Source organism: Sphaerodactylus townsendi, linkage group LG03, assembly GCF_021028975.2.
Source record: "Sphaerodactylus townsendi isolate TG3544 linkage group LG03, MPM_Stown_v2.3, whole genome shotgun sequence".
In the NCBI taxonomy this organism is placed as follows: Eukaryota; Metazoa; Chordata; class Lepidosauria; order Squamata; family Sphaerodactylidae; genus Sphaerodactylus; species Sphaerodactylus townsendi.
Window position 1 is genome coordinate 97,001,177 of NC_059427.1, and position 19,249 is coordinate 97,020,425.

A 19,249-nucleotide genomic window follows, 5' to 3' on the forward strand; every position below is an offset into this window, starting at 1 on the left:
CCCTGGCACAGGGGCTCCCACTGGGGCCAGCAGGGCAATGGCAACAAGCCACTCTCCTGTCAGTCATGGTACATGTCTCCCTATTCCCTACCCACCATCCCCCCACACACACACAAATCAGAACCCACCTGGCAAGGACGAGGAGCAGTGGCCTCAGGTAAGTCCGGCTGGGGCTGGAGCAGAGGCTGCTGTGGGGGCACACTCCTTGAGGAGAGGCCCTGTCTAGAGCCAATTTTATTTTAATTTAAAATGGGTTTTCGTGCTAGTTTATAATGGATCACTGGTGCACCCTACTATATAGCCTTTGTACTTCTACAGGAGGAGGCTAGGGCAGATATTATAACCTTATTTTCCCCTAAGAAGCACTGTTGTGACTTGAAAAAAATACTTGTTATCTTCGTTACATGTACCTCTGCCAACATAAACAATAATACAAGGGTATAAGAGCAAATATATTATGTGTAATAAAGTAATGTTTAATGTGAGGAAACTGCATTTCTTAAGGGAAGCTACAAAATGGGCAGATCTCTGGGCAGAGTACACTAGAATCGATGTTGCCAAGGCAGTGGTTTTCTTGGTTTAATTTTCAATGGACTCAACTTTCAATGGGACAGAATGTTTCAAAACGACTGTTCCAAAATTAGTGAATAATTTAACTACTTTCATTGACCACTCAGGACCTAAGATTCAGTAAACTTTAATTGACTGAAGTATCAGGTGGGAGAGGATAAAGGGTCATATAATGTACTTCTTTTCATCCATGGGCTTGTCATCCTAGTGTGTGATTCTTCTATGGAAAACTCCAATGTATTGCCTCCTTAACAATTTGCTGCTATATATCCTTACTATCAATAAAGCCTGTTGTGTGAACAAATACAATGCACTCTAGAAAACTGTTGCTGGTTATTTCTGTTAATTGCTCATGAAAAATTAAAATTCAACATGTAGAAGCATTTGCAGGATGCTAATCCTTCCAGGACAAGAGATGTGGACCCCCTTTTGTCAACTATAAATGGGAAAAGGCATGAAATAGCTACAGGATTAAAAAAATAGCACTTGCTACAGCTCTTGATACTAGGCACATATTTTAAGTCTAGTAGCAAAACTAATTATAAATTTTCCAAGGCAGAACCTATTGTCCATCCCTCACTCGGTTAAAATAGTGTAAATGAAATCTATATTTTCAGCTCTCCCACTTTTTTAAAGAAAGCCCACAAAGAGATCAGTTCAGTAAGAGCAAATAGATCAGCGTTTGGCAAGTACTGTTCCTGTAGATTTGATTTTCATATATGCTAAGTATAAAACTGAAACCAACAGTTTGCTTGCATCCAGTGACTGGGAAAGGGATTCAACAGGAACAGTATTTCTTATGCTGTGGCTACTGCTACATTTCTATATATATGTGTACAAAAATTGTTACTGCTACTAAAGGGGATCTTCATGGTAGCTGCATTTCCAGTTATGTACCACAGACAAAACACACAGAAGGCATCAGAATGTCAGAACTTCTCTTCACAATTTATTTTCAATTACAAAGGATGTTGCATACATTGATGAGTTTGTATTTGAATGGAAGTGCTCGGGCTCAAGGGTGACAGAGTAAACAAATCAATGTTTTTATTGTGCCTCTTTTTTTAAAAAAAAGAAAAAAAATTACACAACATTAAAACATTATAAAAGTTTCAAACAGATCATGCTTTTTAACAGGGTAAATTTTCTAAACAGAGACAAGACCTTCAGTACATTTGTCTGAGCTCCAGTTGGAAATGGACTACAGAACATTAATAGCATTACAAACATGATTCCAAGCATAGGAAGGTGACCATATTTGTTAAATACTTTTTTTGCCTTTCAAAAACTTTTCTGTGCTTGCATATGCTATCAGCCTTATACCCCAATCCTCAACCTGTTCACTTAGAAGCCAGTCCCAATGACTGCAGGATAACATACTTCAGTTATGCATGTTTAGGATGGTAGCCTTAGAGTTTTTAATCTCAAATATGAGTTTATTCCCAATAAAAAGCAGGACAATTGGTCAAAAACTCCATTTGTGAAATATATTGCAGAATCACAGGCTGGTTTTCAATTCTTCAATCCACAGAATACCACTGGGAATGAAGTTATTCTTAAAGCCTAACCAATTCAGAATATCCCATTTCTTTCAAGTCTTTTATATCTGGATGTGGCTGATACTAAGTAAATGTCTAGTAGCAGTAGACATCTAGTTAAAACTTTACATTATAAAAGGCATGGCATGTCTGCTTAAGATTAAAAGCCAAAATTAAATCAGCTATGGCCTACAAGAGCCTTCATGGTCCACATCAGCTGGCTTCCTAAAGACAATGTTAAATTAGAACTACTGGTCTAATTCCATAACAGAACTGTATTTGTTAGTTCTGGTTTTAGTTGAAGACAGACTAAGGCTACGAATCCTAAATGTCTCACATGGAAGTAAATTAAGATCAAACAAGTCTTGCTTCTAAGATGCTGTTGTTGAAGATCAGGGAGGAAAAGTGCATGATCAATATGCTCTTGTGGAAGTTCATGAATGTCTTAACAGGCTAAGCATAACATTGCGCAAACACCTTTCTACCACATTAGACCAACAGGGGAAAAATAAGACAGACCATAAAGCACACATATCAGTACAAAATCCAATCAAGCTTAGAATGCTGTGAAGGAAGTATATGCTAAAGTGCCATTTCCGTGATGTTGACAAAGCATCCCATTTATATTGGAAATATTTTAAGTGTTGCGCTCTCAACATGGTAATGCCCTTAAATGCAATAATAAAAAAGGAAAGAATCAGCCATTGTATTAGTAACTGATTGAAATGTACTTTGCACAATCCCTCAGGTAAAAAAATAAAAAGAGAACTGCACTTCTGTGCAGATTTCAGCTATTCAAAATATAGGCTTCCATTTGGTGGCATACTAAACTACATGATTTGACAGCTACAGCTAAAATCATGATTACAGATGTGAAGTTCAGGTCTCAGAGCCTGACTGTCTGTATTATATACTTTAAAGGTGCCTCAACAGAATTCTAGGAAGACTGCTAAATAAGTCAAGAAATAGACTGGCTATGCTATTTTTTTTTTCTGAAGGCAAGATATAATATAACCCATCAAAAACAGGTAGGAGGCTTTTACCATTTTGAAAGCTAGCCGTATTTAAAAGACTTAAAGAGAAACAATACATCAGTTATTGACATTTGTGAATAAACAAGCAGATTTATTAATGAAGGCAAACATCAGAATATAGACTTTGAAATGAAACCCAAACAGTACGGTATTTGAGAAATGTCTGTTGCTTTAAGATTATTTAAGACGACCTTTAATCTTACAGAAATTTTCCCACTAGACCTCAGTTTGAGTTTAGAAAGAAATCACTGACCAAACTAGTGAACTTAATTAGATCTGTGCCCGATTCTTTTAGAGTCGCTGTTTGCATTGATACTGGAGTAGAAAGAGCCAGTTCTTAACCAGCAAGAAGACTAGTACTAATGAGCCCCAGAAAGTGAATAATATCAAGAGGTGCTTGATAAAATCAAAAAAGGCAGAGAAGCTTTTGTAAGGAGATGTAGTGGAATTACTATAAAATCCTATCGTTCAAAACTGAAAAAGTGGTCACCCTATGCCAGTACAAACTATCAATACAATGTTAAATCAAATGTATTTGAAGTTCCTTCATGATACTTTTATTGTCCTTTGCTTCCAAAAGGATTCAAGGGTTTAAGGAGTCCTGGGGAATGAAAATAAACTTATTTCTAATATACAAGTAAGGCACAATATAAAGCCACATCATAATCTGTCAATGGAGAAAATGTGTAAAGGACAAGAACCATACATGGTACAGAATAAGCCGTTTCTCATATCGATTCAAAAATAGAAGTGTGGCACTCAATTTGACCAAGAAATTTTTAGTAAAAGCATGCCTTAACATGGAAAAATTCCAAAGAATCCAGTGTATGAGAGAGGTTTAGAATTTTTTTAAAAAATAAAGTGTATAATTGCTTTTGGATGACATTAGAATAGTCACGATGCCTACACTCAGAAAGTGACCCAAGACTTCAATAAGATCCACATACCATGTATGAACACCAAAAACCTTTAGAGAACTCCTCTAAAGATAATCATCCAAAAATGCATGCCACAATTTCCCAAACAAAAACATGAACATTTGGTTTTTAAAAATCTTTGTGATGAGTATACACCAAACATATATTTAATGACACTAGAGGAAGCAGATTGTTACTGGCATTAAAAGTACAACCATTTCTAGACGGTTTAAATGCCACAGAGTCCCCTGGTTAAAATGTAAAGCTGCACAGCTTGCCTATGTCATCTTTACAATAAAGTTAAACCACCAAAGGTCTTAACTTTACTCTACATTTTACTGCCAGGTTTTATTTAGATCAAGTATCGCTGCAGCATTCTGACCAGCCCAGAGTTAGCAGCAAATGGCAGGAATCATATAAAATGCAATATCTTTTTTTTCTTTTTTAAACAAAGTGCTTTTCTAAGATATACATATATAAATAGATACAAAATAAAGTGTCACCATTAAAAAGCTTAACTATTTAAAAGCTTTTTGACTATAACTTAATACATAGAAAACACTGAAATGCAAGGGTATGGAATCCACTAAAAAGATTCAAAGTCTTTTTTATTCAATGCTAGATCAAAATCATATTCTGGTTTTCAGACATGCACAACAAAAAAAGCCGCAGAATCAGCTCTGAGAAGCCTAAGCTCTTGCTGTCTGTCAGTATGTGTGGCAGCCAAATCCTGACTGAGTGTTGGACTCTCAACATTTAAACGCTGTTCAGTCAAACTGAACTCTGCTAAAACGTGCCAGGATAGATGGATGTAAGAAGACATAGGTCTCCAACCCAAGCGTTGCCAGATAAATCTTTGATATGCCAGCACAATTTCAGGCTTGCAGTTCCTTCAATTGCATTTGAAAAAGATTTATGATCTGTCATGACATTTCTGCTGAAGTTTCATCAGTATTTTGGATACGTTTTAGGGTTGTTGCATGTAGGTTTTTTAAAGGGTAAGACAACAATATGAAGCAGAGAGGTGAATATGGGAGAAAAGGCTTCTGGTGCTACAACTCTGTAGTGGTGTATTGGCTTTTTCCCAATATTTCAACTTTTCTTTTTAAGGTAAAATGCACTGTTTTCACACAGCAACACAGAGATTCCCAGCTCTCATTTAGATGCAAGGAACTGCACAACAAAACGTATTTAAAGGATAGGGGAAAAACCTTCATGAGCTTTTTGCATTTGCTTAGAGCAACAAAAGACTTATTTGGTATTCTTCATAAAACAGTGTTATGTAGTCTATAAAATAAAGGGGAAGAAAGGCATTCATGAAACCAGAGAATGATTTTGTCTTCACATAAATTATTCTCTCATTAAGAGGTAAAGCTTTTCATTGGTTCTTTAACACTGACTAACAAAGCAGACTCTTGTGAGCGGAATTGCACGCACGTTTGTATTTCTCCACTGATAGAAACTACTGAGTTAACATTGTCACGTAGAAGTTTGAAGAAGCTAGTTGAAATATCTGTACAAAAATATAAAATCTATAAATTCTTTTTTTAGCCTGTGTTAATCCTTGGAAACATCACATGCACAATAATACAACAACTGGAAAAGTGGCAACTAAGGAATTCAATATTGGTAGCTCTTCTCTCTTTACATATATACACATCACAATAAAAATAATTCTTATTTTGGTTGTTTGGAAGTATACTACAAGCTAAACTTTTTTTAAATTCTCAAAGTTCAAATATATTTTACCAATAGCTTACTAAAATCCAAATATATTAAAATTTTCTACTGTAAATGCAGAAAAAAAGGATTTACAGACTTCTAGATGGCCAACTTCTCTACTATGAAGCAAACTAGAGGAACAGCAAAATAATAGTTATGTATGAATGCTCCTTCTGTAGATAATTGGACCCAGAGAGAGAGAAATTCACAGTTCAGTAAGATCCCTAACCCTGACCTTTAATATTTTTTCTTTTTATACATTCAGTACAGTATCATGTAAGCTGTGCAAAACTTTACTTAAACTGGCAGTTCGCCATATCAGTTGCATTTGTCTTTGGTACAAAAATAAACAATCGCATTAATGTGCAAGTATTTGTTTTCTTCCGGCCAAGTACCGAAATTGAGTATTCTAGAGCCATCTTTTATACAATACATAGACTCTGTGGCATATCTACATTTTCAACATATTCCTATATACATTCAAAAATTTGTAAGAGCTGGAACAAATACATTAAAACCCATGAGACCATCTATACATCTTGTCCCCCACAAGGGTTTCTCATTATACAAAAGTCTTTTACCAGCTTATAGTTATATTTCTCCCCACCCACCCAACCTCCCCTTAATACAAGGCACAAAGAGTATACATTTTTTTCTTACTTGCACAGACATTTAAATACCGTATCAAGCTCAGAAAATTATATTTTTTATATGGCACACTAGCTTTATTGCCAGGTGTGCTATGTACAAGTTATGGTTGCAAAGAAAACTTACTGTTTGATTTAGAACAAAAGAGCAATAATTCTAAAAACAAAACCCTTAATGAGAGTTTACGTTTTTATTTTAGTTAGAGCATAAACCTATCATAATGTTTGGCATTTTGCAGGAATTTTATTTGCAAAATCATGTACTGCTCCTACGTAAGTTATATAATCTGGTCCTAGATAAACTTAATTTTAAAATGAATATGTAGCCACCACATTTATGCCAGAAGCAGACTTAAAACTACAAGGTTTATGCTCCAAAATGCCATTAAGCATTTTTATATCATGCCATTAAGCATTTTATATCACACATTTTACTACATTGTTCTAAAAAGGAAAAAATGATTCAACTTAAACTGTATTTTAAATGATGCTGAACTCACATGCAGACCAGAATTAATTTACAATGTAGTACATGACACAGGCAGAGTTCTGACAAATGAAAATGGATAAACTAATGTCTGCTAAACTTTTGATGTAGGTATTCGAAGCCCTACGAGGCCCCCTGTAGGATCTCCTTCCGCTGTTTTCTCTAAAACCTGGTTCACAAATTCAGATGTTTGCCCAGCTACAGGTGGTCCTGAAAGAATCAGCAAAGGTGCATCTTTAATATGTTACTAAGATATTAGGTTCTGTCATCCCCAACCAAACTAGTCAAGATTTGTCAGTGCATACCAAATAGTTTCTAGATCCCTTGGTATTCAGCAGCTTCACCAAATTTGGAACTGATGACAGGTTGGAATCCCATGTTCTACAACCTTAGGAGTCAATTTTCCCAGCATTAGACTAGCCTGGCCCACCAAAGATTATGTGAGACCCCATATGTTTATCAAGTAGGTGAACAGGACTAGTAGACACTATACATACACATTTCGCTAAAGTAAAAGATCAGGAAGCTGAACTAATAACAAAAGAGACTCTATATGTAATATTTAGACAGGCAGCAATACTGCCAAAGAGGATTAGGCAAAATGTAAAAAGAATGCATACTGAGAAGTTCTCATCTGAACATAAGAATATATTAAATCAAGCCATTACTGATTTTACAACTTTTATTTTGTAAAACAGTAATCACAGCCATTACTGTTAATACAACTTTTATTTTGTGAAAAAAATTAGAAAGTAATAATAGAAGGCATTCTGGGTTTTTTTAATATGTTTTGGATTATTAGAATTTATATTAAGAATAACCATCATTAGTAATTAGTAATTCTTTTTGACGTCTATAAATTTGGTTTTGTCTCTTAGTCTTTAGAACTAACTATAGCTATGATTTGATTCCAGTTTCTTTTTTTCTGTTTTGTTAATTTCTATCTATTAAAAACTTTTTAAAAGGTGAAGGATTTAACAAAATACACTAACTACAATCATTTTTTAAGCCAGCAAGGTGTAGTGGTTAAGAGCAGCAGACTCTGATCTTAAGAACTGGATTTGATTCCCCACACCCTTCACATAAACAGCAGACTTTTAAGTTAAAGGACCAGATTGGATTCCCCAATCCTCCACATGAAGCCTGCTGGGTGACCCTGGCCACAGTTCTCTCAGAACTCTCTCAGGCTGTTTCCACACAGCCAGAGCAGCGGGGCTGCATGGTTCATGCCAATGCAAGCCCCGGGATCGTTCACATGAATGGCCCCGCTGGCGGAGCAGCTGACAGAGCAGGCTCCGCATGGCTGCGCAGCCCCACAAATGACTCCTTACTTCCCCTGGCTTCCATCGCTCTGTGGAGGCCAGGGGACATGACCCTATGAATGGAGTAACTATGCCTGACAGCTAGCCAAATACGGACCGAAAAATCACGTGACGCACGTTTGCTGCACAGGGGCTTATGTATATTACAAATATAATTTACAGTGTATAACCATACATAAAATGCAATTGTTATTAACAAATCTTTACTTTCATTACAGATACCTCCGATGGGAGAACTTCAGTAACACCGATGCAGCCAAACATCCTCCTTCAATGTTATAAAGGCTTATGACTTTATTTGTTGTCTCCTTTCATACGTATTATACAAGTCGGTGACTGAATAATTGTCTTTGAGTTCATGAATTATTTTCTTCTAGGTGTAAACAAAATCACCACTTTCATGAATGGATACAATGAACATGGAATTATCTTAAGTCACTACTAATATTTTTAAGGAATGGAGCACTGATGAAGGCAATCGAAAAGCTAACAAACACGTGTAGCTTCTGCAATGTTTATTCCGATGTGGATGCATGGCTCCTTTAACCAGCCTGCCTAACGTTACTCTGGAGGGAGATGCAGTTATGGTAATACTGTATCCATTCATGAAAGTGGTGATTGTGTTTACACCTGGAAGAAAATAATTCATGAACTCAAAGACAATTATTCAGTCACTGACTTGAAGTATAATTCGTATGAAAGGAGACAACAAATAAAGTCACAAGCCTTTATTGAGGTGAATGTGTTGACAACATTGAAGGAGGATGTTTGGCTGCATCGGTGTTACTGAAGTTCTCCCATCGGAGATATCTGTAATGAAAGTAAAGATTTGTTAATAGCAATTGCATTTTATGTATGGTTATACACTGTAAATTATATTTGTAATATACATAAGCCACTGTGCAGCAAACGTGCGTCACGTGATTTTTCGGTCCATATTTGACATGCCCCTATGGCCAGAGTGATGGCTGCAGGGATGGAGGCCAGGAGGTGTGTCCCCTGGCCTCCACAGAGCGATGGAAGCCAGGAGGAGGTAAGGAGGCGTTTGGGGCTGGCGGGGGAAAACGTCGCCTTCCACCTGCTGCTGTTCGCAAGATAGCGAGTGGAAGACACCGCTTTTGAAAAACCTCGCTCCCCGAGTGAGGTTCAAAAGCGGCGTTTTTGCACCGCTTAGCGGCACGAGCATGGCGCTGCTGCAATGCAGCAGCACCTGCTGTGTGAACGGCACCCCAGGGACGGTGTTTTTACCATCCCTAGGGCGCTGTTATTGGGCTGTGCGGAAACAGCCTCAGCCCCGCCTACCTCACAAGGTGCCTGTTATGGGGAGAGGAAGGGAAGGTGATTATAAGCTGCTCTGAGACTTTCTACCATAGAGAAAAACAGGGTATAAAAACCAACTACTCCTTCTAGTTCAAGGCATTTTCAGACCATTGGATGAAGATTAAAATGTCTTAGTGGGTCATTACTGCTAGCTTTAATTTATCACCAACAGTACAACTTCCCATTCCTGCGTGGTAACCATAATGTGCAGCACAGCCAATAGCTATAATGCTGGATTTGTCTGGGTATACTGTCTCATAGGCTGCCATGCTAGAAAAGGTAGACCTAGTAAGTTTGGGGGGAAGGGAGATAACAACCAAACAGGTCATTAAACTTCAGTAGCACTGCAAAGAAAGGTGATAAAAACTTGGTACTTTACAGGCCTGGAGATAGGCTCTGGTTCCCAACTTTGGGTCAGGGCTAGAGTTCTGGCAACCATGGAGTTCCCCTTGTCTTTTTTTCCATATAATTTTTAATTTTTTTCCACAGCAAATTACAAAAATGAAAAAAATATTTAAGAAAAAAAAGAGTAGACAGATCTTAAAAGAAGACCAAAAATTTAAAAAGAACTTAAAATAATAGAAAAAAACCCACGGAAAAAATGAAACCACAGAAAGAGTTGTGTGTGTGTGTGTGGGGGGGGGGTGCTTATGAAAGCCGAGATGCTAGCACACACATACCGATCCTGAATGTATCCAGAATTAGTGGGTCTAGTCCCAATCCCCAACTAATTCAACTGTCAAACTGAAGGTCCCCAGAGTCCCTGGAGAGGCTGGAGTCAAGCCCCATCTGCTCCTATGCCAGCAAATTGCCCTTTCAGTAAAGAGCTCAAACCAGCTGAAGCACCATCTTCCCCCAGCTTAGAGGAACTTCTTGACAATAACCTTGCTGGTGTTTCTCTGTAATTTTATGCTTAAAAACAAAGTAAAAATGTACTGCTAGTTCTTTTTAGACAGAAAAGGACGAACAATATTGATACTGGTAATTATGGATGCAACAGGTGCTGCTATGTTGATGTAACACTCCATTCATTAATCACAGCTATGATGGGTTTATTTGATTGAGAGAAGATTATCTTTTACTCAGAAATTCCATTTGGCCTACTGAATCCTGGAACCTGAATTTCCAGGATAACAGTCATTCTTGCTGAGAAAATCTAATTGGCCAGTGTGCAACAAGTTAGTAAGAGTTGCACATTCCTGCATGAACCCAACTGGAAAGGCTCTGCTGTTACCATGCGGCAACAAAGACTCAGTGCTAATTTTGGGCTCTATTAATCAAAGCATGGTATCAGAGATTTCACAAGAGGTCAGATAATTTGCAATACTATGTTTCAACTGAAAACCCACTGTCCCAGCATCAATCAGGGTATTCTTAGCCTTGGGAAAACTTCAGGGCAGAGAAAAGATTAATTCATGAACCATGTACAAAGACTTCAAAGTGCTGGAGAGAAAAAAGATGAATATGCACTGAAGTCAAGGTGAAAACTACAAGGCTGGATGCAGCAGCAGGAAAAGGTTGCTGACTATAAAAACCATTCAGCAATGGAACACTTGTTTGCTAACAGGCATCCATTAGGTATATTTTAGGTATCAATATACCCCAAAGCAGGTGTGAGATTAGATCGGGGTCCTCAGCGTTTTGAGCCTGACATCACCTTTGGAATTCTGACACAACATAGGGGGCAAAACCACAAAATGGCTGCCACTTGAGGTGGAGTAAACTACATGTCAGGGATTGAGTTTATGCACAACTTTAACAGTAATTCTTCACCATTTTAGGTGGAACCTCTGCCTACCAGGACACCTTTTAAAAAGAACATATTGATTTAAAATATTTCCTTGCTTACATAACAGCTTATCTTCAGTCATACAGTGAAGATAGTTGCTGCTAAAGCAATGCCAGTCAGAAGCCCTGATGGGCAAAAGCTTTACCTAGCCTTGCACACTTTCTAAACTTACTTGTAGGTACCAGAGCACCCATGGGCACCATGTCAAGGGCCCCTGGATTAGAACAATACATTTTGTCTTCCATTTCATCATCTGCAGACTGAAGGGGGCTAAAAGTACAGTACCTGAAGCAGCATTGGTCTGAGCTTTATTTAGCTTCAGTGTAAGAGATTGGTAAAATTGATTTCTCCTGTCTCCTCACTAAGCAGTTGTGAATCCTGAAAGTACAATAATGAGGGCTGGTTGTATCCATATGGAAAAAAAGCTACCGTATATACTCGCATATAAGCCGAGTTTTTCAGCCCTGTTTTAAGGCTGAAAAATGCCCCCTCGGCTTATACACGAGTCACCGATTACCAGCCAGCTCTTCAGGCCTCTGCCAAGGCTGGAGGCGTGGCCCGGGAGGACCTCCCTGTGGCTGCCCAAGCCACTTGTTGCTGCCCTCCTCGGAGGGTGAAGGGGGAACCCCAATGTCACTGCTCAAATAAGGAGCTCCCTCTGCCTCCCGGCTGAGTTTGAGGAAGCCCAGCCAGCCGGCAGGCAGCTCCGTATTTGGGCAGGGACTCCCCCTGATGTCACTGCCCAAATAAGGAGCTCCCTCTGCCTGCCGGCTGGGCTTTCTCAAACTCAGCTGGGAGGCAGAGGGAGCTCCTTATTTCGGCAGTGACATCAGGGGGAGTCACTGCCCAAATAAGGAGCTCCCTCTGCCTCCTGGCTTCCCACCCTCGACTTATACACAAGTCAATAAGTTTTCCCAGGTTTTGGTAATAAAATTAGGTGCTTCGGCTTATACACGGGTCAGCTTATACACAAGTATATATGGTATACAGTGTGAAAGGCTGCATTGAGGATAGAAAGTATGGGAAAACTGTCCATCTTCCTGGCTTTCCTCTCACCCACATCGCCTCCTGTGTCGCTTGGCTTGCTGTCTACATGGATCCCCAAGCTCTCATTACTGACTTTCTGAGACTTGCAGGCAGCAGCTTCTTTCATCTGCTCCCTTCCCCAGCTTCTTCCATCAAACACTGCATTTGATACTCACTTACCTAAAGTATCTTTACTAAGCACATCAAACTTCTGTCCCATATTGGTTCCTCTGTCATCTTTAGGACTCTGCACCCTATTCACAATTTCTTGCTTGATTGAATTGATCACAAACAACAAGTTATCTGCAGAAGAAGGAAAGTGACAGCATGAGCCTCCCACGCTGCAACCTTTTAGGAGGAAAGAATACATCTCCCTAAGTGTATGCGCCACGCCTACAATAATGAGCTATTTATACCCAGCTTTCCTCTCAGAGAGGGGCCCAAAACACAATTAGCTCCGTAAAGTTTCATTTTGACTTATAAGCACCATAACGTTGCTTTATGTACAAAGAAACCAACCAACCATGGATTTAGATTGTTGGCTTGCAAACTCATAGGCTCAAGTCATTCTTGCAAATCTTGACTGTCTAGTCTAGTACAACCCATCACTATAGCAAACTGCTGAATTTCAAGCTCTGATAAACTGACTCAATCCACCAGTGGCTATTTAAGGAATGGCACACACACTAGTTGACCCATATTTGTATTTTTAATATACTGCTTACCATATTCTGTGTTGAGACCCCACAGTTTCACTTTGTTGGCTTCATACTGGGCTTTCTTTTTTAGTCGGCAGGCCCTGTAATATTGTAAAGCATTGAAAAAAATTACCTACTCATGTAAGAGCATGCATGAGGTCTGTATTGTAGCAGTTATCAGTGCAACTAAGTTTTAAATTCTATGGTCTACTATTCACAACTCTGAGTGAAACCACTATTCCTTCACTGAAGGAACTATCCTGTTCCTGTACAGACATTCATGGCAACATTAGTTCTACAATGTATTGCAATGTTCAGAAATTCACTAAGCAGTGCAATTAAAAGATTTCGGCCTGTATCATAGTTGGAGATCTGTCAGCTTTCTGCAGAATCCAATCAAATGTTTGTCATATTGGGGGGGGGGGGGGGACCAGTTTCACATATTGCATATTTCCAGGTATAAGAACAAGCTCTCTATGTTATTATATAAAGTAGCTGGTGTTGTTTCTTCTAAGCTACCAGCCTGAAAATGCTAATGGAAGAGAGATTCTTACTTGTATAGAGCATACTTTTACAGCCAGTGTGTAAAATAAATGAAAAAATAATTACCTGGAGGCTAACTTGTTTTTTTCTTTCCTTGACCTTGGTCTAGCTGTTAAGGGAAGTTCGCTGACTGGTGTCAAGTCACTGATAACTTTATTCAGTTTCCTCAGTTCATTCCCAATTTGTAGCAGTTTTTTAGGGTTGGGAGTCAAGTCTTCTACATCAGTCCTTCGTGACTTCTTAACAGCGTATTTCCCTATTTAAATGCATACCAAAACATGTTATCTGAAGCTCCATTCAAATCCTAGGACTACTTTTTAAACATAGCCTCTTTTGGTTCTTTCCTGTTAATTTTCTAGCACAGTATATGATGTAATGCAACTGGGAAGCTTTTGCAGACTTCAGAGAGCTTTATTAGCAATGATCCTGAGCGCTAAGGAGAAATGACAGAGTGTCATTTATAAAGACCATTGAAGACACTTCTGCAAGCCAGAATCAGAGCTGTCCATGTCCCCTGAGTTAAAAACTGGGACATGTCAAACGAAGAACAGAGAGGTCACAAAAAAAAAAGAAACTACAGACTACGATGTCCTCTGCTAAATTAAAAACAATATAATTAATATCAGCAGCTATAGTAGGTATTATGATCCATATGGGAGAAACATTTGAGAATGGCAAAAATGTCCAGCTAATGAGAGAAGTGAAGATGTAGTTCAAAGATGTGGCATATTGAGTAGAGCCAACAAATAACCCTATTTCAAAAAAAATTCTTTAAGATAAGTAGCAAGAAGCAATAAGAAAGAAGAAGAAGAAGGAGAAGAAGGAGAAGAAAAAGAAGGAGAAGAAGAAAAAGGAGGAGGAGGAGGAGGAGGAGGAGAAGGAGAAGGAGAAGAAAAAGAAGAAGAAGTAGTAGAAGTAGTAGTAGAAGAAGTAGAAGGAGGAGGAGGAGGAGGAGGAGGAGGAGGAGGAGGCTTTATTTTCGGTCAATGACCAAATATCTGAGTATAGGTAACTTGGTACTGTGTTTGAAGTTTAGATAATTAGTTAGCCACCTACATGAGCTCTGTCAGGAGGGACAGCTGGCTATAGTTGGAAGATAATTTTCAAAATCTATAAATAAGGAATCTGCCTCTTAGACAAGGTTATGCAAAGATTGAGTACAATACCCATAGTCAACCAAAAATATCATTGAGGTAGACCTATTGTCAGCTGGCTCATGATCTGATATCATAAAGCCAACTAGAAACCTAAGGCTTCTTAAACACATACTTATATATCAGTCATGTCTGATTATCCAGAACAGGAGTGCTGTGGATGCAAGTTGGATAGTCAGGAAAAAGGACTGATACATATCGACTGTAGTTCATCTTGTCTATAGTTTGCATAATCACCAAAACCCAAGAAATATAGAAAAATCATCAATTAATCTTCACAAACCACATTCATCAATGCCTCCTTATCTCTCCAAGGGGAAAGCAGGTTGCCTTCTTCATTGCTGTGGGACACAATCTGGAAAACAGATTGGCTGGAAATTACATTTACCGTGATGTAGTCCATTCTTCTGATACATGTTACTTGGTAATGTGTCCCGATTCCACTCAGATGGCCTCAACATTCTCTCCTGCTGTGATGGTGTCAGTTGCTCACTATACTCCCAGAAATATCGTCGTTTGCCTCTTTTCCGACAAGATATTGCAGTCATTTCTTTCAAGTCCTCTACAGAGTCATTTTCATATCCTAAAAAGTAATGAAGTTGTAGATTAACTTCTCCCATGGGAAAAGGAACAAAGTTGAAATGAGGATAATCTCTTCAAAGTAGGGGGAAATGGGAAAAAGGAAACTTGTCAGTCATTCCAACTAGTAAAGAGCCTGGCCAGTTGTGATCACAAAAGCAATAAATTTGGGCATACTTGGGTGACTTTACAAGCATGCATAAAAATATGACTCTAAATTAACCAAACAAAAACCCCAGTCTGAGGAAGACAGAGAAAGCTCAGTGCAACTGAAAGGCAGTGAAAAAGGGAAGATAAAGTACTCAAAGGGAAGATAAAGTACTCAAATCCCACAACTAAGATTCCTAGCTGTGGGATAGAATGTCAAGTGTTCTCCACTTCCTGCAATTTCAAACAAATCCCAAGCTTAATTATTTCTGTTGTCCAAATCTTTGTTAATATTGACAGCTCATGGATAGTTGTTAGCATATGGAAAAGAACTTGCCTAATAAAGCAACTGATCTTAAACTAGTGTCCTCCAAGGACTGACCTTCAACTGTTCTCCTCTACCCGAGCTGAAACTGTGGCCAGCTTAACTCGACTAGCTCCTCTTTCTATCTTCAGTTTGCAATTTATTGCTTCAGCTTTCAGAAAAAAAGAAAAAAGCGAATTTCTAGCAGGGCTTGAACTACAGAGAAAACTGTAAACTGGAGACACATTAATTAAATGTGTATTCAATTTCTATATTCCATTCCTTTAACCGACACACCATCTTTGCTTCTGCATTATTCAAATTTGGAAGACTAAGATGTCAGTTACATTACTACCTCAGAAACACTTTAAACATAGATATATCTAGGTCCACATTAGAAACTGGCTAATGGCTTCATACAGAGATGCAACATGCTTTTTGCACAAAAGCCCTAGTATGACAGTGCAAAATATATTCAAATTAAACCCTTACTTTTAGATAGCGAATGACAGCTCATGAGAGAGCCTTATTGTTCTTTATAACCATCATGCAATGAAAGGAGAATTAAACACTGTTTATGCTAAACAAGCTAATTTATTTTAAGGCTCAGGAAGAAACAATGAATTTTAACCATCACTGTAACAGGCAGTGGTGGATTATCTTGTGGGATTTCACGGCTTCTCCCTTCAGTAAGATTATTTCTGTCACATTTGGGAAAGCTTCAGCAAGGTCTTCACTTTTTCAAGAAGGCCAATGACAATGAAGTCAGATAGGGCCAAATCTATCAAATTATTAGAAAGGTTTAAATCTTTCCAAAAGGCCAAGAAGCATACCAGAATGGGAGTTCTAATGGATTCCATTATCAGCTTTCCATTTGAGTCAGTTCTAAACAAGACTCTGAAGTTAGACTACAGGACAAAAGTAGTCAGCATCCTCCCATCACAAGCTTTTCCCTTCAGCCATAAAACTGGCTCTCAACAGTGATAATGTTTGTTCAGTTGTGACTGCAGTGATTTAAAGTTCTTCAGCAAGATGTGCCATGTAAGTCATTAGTCTTGTCTCAACTAAAAACCTCCCCCCCACCCTGCACAGTGCTAGCTTAGTGAGGGTGCAGCCCAGTTATAGACAATAAACTTAGTTACCTGGTTCAGAAAAAGTGTCACTGATATCATCATCTTTGTCATCCTCATAATCCTCCTCCTCTTCATCGTTTTCAGACAGTTCGTGCTCACTTCCAAACCCTTCATCATGGTCTTCATCTTCTACATCTTCCTCCTCATCTTCCTCCTCCTCCTCAGGATCGGCTTTGCTTGCCTGCTCAGCCAAGCCGTCTGTGACAAAGAGAGAATAGTTGTGTTCTTCCTTTTTCTGTGATGGATCTGAAACAGATGTGCTGGCAGAGAGATTGCTCTCCTCAGCGATTAGTCCTGGAGTTTCCTGGGGTGGAGTGAGGAGCAGAGCCTGAGTCTCTTTAAAAGGCAAAATAGGAGCGTTGTGACTCTGAGGGGAGTCAGTCCCTTTCCATTCTTGTTTCTTTGCTACAGCTCCACAGTAGCAAGTATTTTCTTTTGCAGCATCAGCATAAGCCTGGCTCATTGCAGACCTACTCTGGGGTACTGGATTTATTTTTACTTTTGCCTTCTTAACATAATCTTTACATTCAACATGAATGTTCACCTTCTCATTGCTGTACACATTGGTCTTCACTACAATTTGCGTGCTTGAATTGGCCTTGCTTGCTTTTTGAGCAAATTCCGATAAAGGTGCCTCAGCCTGAGCAGTCTTGGACGAACAAACTGGGGCTGCAGCTCTCGTCGTGATCTTCTTTGCTGGTAGAGAAGTTAACTGGCTTTGTTTTACATTGAACAGCAATTCTGAGTAACACAGTGGATCTGAGACAGGCTGAGAGTCCTCACTGTTGAGCTGCGCCAGAGTTGGAGTTTTACTGATCACCTCTTCATCCTGGTATGGGCTTGAAAAATCATCCAGGCCCAGATAGTCTACCTCTTTTGTTCCCCAGATGTCACAGTTGGTTAATTTGGTGTACTTTGTCAAATCTTCACAGTAAGTGTCCCACTGTTCCCACTTTGAAGGGAGAGACATTTCAGTATCCAGAATGTCTGTAAAAGATTCCAGGCTCTCAAGTTCTTTACAGTCCTCTGCAGAAAGGAGGTTATCCCTGGAACTTTGCTGGTAATCCATTTCTCTGTCCTAGGAAATTACAACAAATAAGGTAAATTAGTTTCTCCTTACCTTCCCCAGACACATTATAGGCCAATTTTCAAGTGACCTCTATGCCTTTAATTCTATTTATACCTAAAAAGGAAAACCACTCAGTTGGAAAAAACCAGGTCCATTTGTGCATTCTATTTAGGATCCAAGATGAAACATCACAACTGAAAAGGCAGTTTTTCCTTGCATATTTCCTCATGTGTAGCAGGGCAAGAAAACAACATTTTCAAATTAGCCCAGCCAGCAAAACAGCACTTCAGTAAAAGGTAAGCCAAAAGCTTTTTTGTTTGTTTATCTCTTGGCCAGATTTCTCAGCCTTTCATTGGCAAGAGGTCACTGTTGCTGGGCTGATGAGTTCATGCTTCCTCAATTAGTGATTAAATTTAATACAAAAAGCAAATTAAACTACCCTTTGATGAACAGATTTCTGCAAGCCATACACCCACTCATTTCAGAAAGGCCAACCTATGCTTATTAAGAAGAAAATGAAAGTCAACTTACCAATTCATACATGAAATCTGGATCAGAACTGCTTGCCAAGAGATCTGTGCTCATCAAAGTCTGTTCTGAAAACATGTGGCTTCGAAAGGCATCCCCAAAAGGAGGGTCCATTCCACTCACACTAGGCTACAACAGAAGTTTATTAGTATTGTTTTTTCAAGCCAGGAATTTTTGAAAAAGGATTTCTATTCCATGGAACAGAAATAGTTGACATTTTCCTCTACGTGTTAGGTTTTCTCTTCTTTAAACATCAGCCATTTATGACATGCCTTCTCTAGGTGCTATATTTGGGTTTAGTCACCTATTACTATGTTCTGCACTTATTTGGTTGACTGAGGGAAGGACACGCCAGTTGCTTGACAGCTATTTGCAAAGTTAACCTAGTTAGCAACTGGCATTCCCAATTCTTAGTAAAAAATGTAGTCAAAAGTTTGAACATTTTCACTAACAAGGAAAAGTTTTTTACCAGTTGTGACAGAGATATTGCACACTTTCATGTTAGGTCTTTCAGTTTTGTATGTAGTTTACATTGTATGTAGTTTACATGTGGTTTACATTTCTATAGTGCAAGGTGATTCCACTACTGCTGAGAAGCCTCACTGTTCACAAGGGGCTCAGGTTGTAAGGTAACACAACATGCACTTCCAGACCCAAATAATATAAAAATTGGCCATCCCTGATCTACATGATCTTCTAAAGAACTTGACTTCTGAGTGCAA

The 19,249-nt window shown here is 38.8% G+C and overlaps 1 protein-coding gene across 1 annotated transcript in view; it reads right to left on the minus strand.

The window, feature by feature from the left end:
• Nucleotides 1-1,497: 1,497 nt before the first annotated feature.
• CREBRF (CREB3 regulatory factor) overlaps nucleotides 1,498-19,249 on the minus strand; it is a 55,578-nt gene continuing 37,826 nt past the window's right edge. Inside the window, exons 3-9 of the mRNA XM_048489950.1 lie at nucleotides 18,531-18,656; nucleotides 16,940-18,008; nucleotides 15,156-15,350; nucleotides 13,680-13,869; nucleotides 13,098-13,171; nucleotides 12,553-12,675; nucleotides 1,498-7,125 (exon numbers count right to left, since the gene is read on the minus strand). Of these exons, the coding sequence (XP_048345907.1) occupies nucleotides 7,010-7,125; nucleotides 12,553-12,675; nucleotides 13,098-13,171; nucleotides 13,680-13,869; nucleotides 15,156-15,350; nucleotides 16,940-18,008; nucleotides 18,531-18,656 (1,893 nt within the window). The 3' untranslated portion in view covers nucleotides 1,498-7,009. The remainder of the gene's footprint in view (nucleotides 7,126-12,552; nucleotides 12,676-13,097; nucleotides 13,172-13,679; nucleotides 13,870-15,155; nucleotides 15,351-16,939; nucleotides 18,009-18,530; nucleotides 18,657-19,249) is intronic.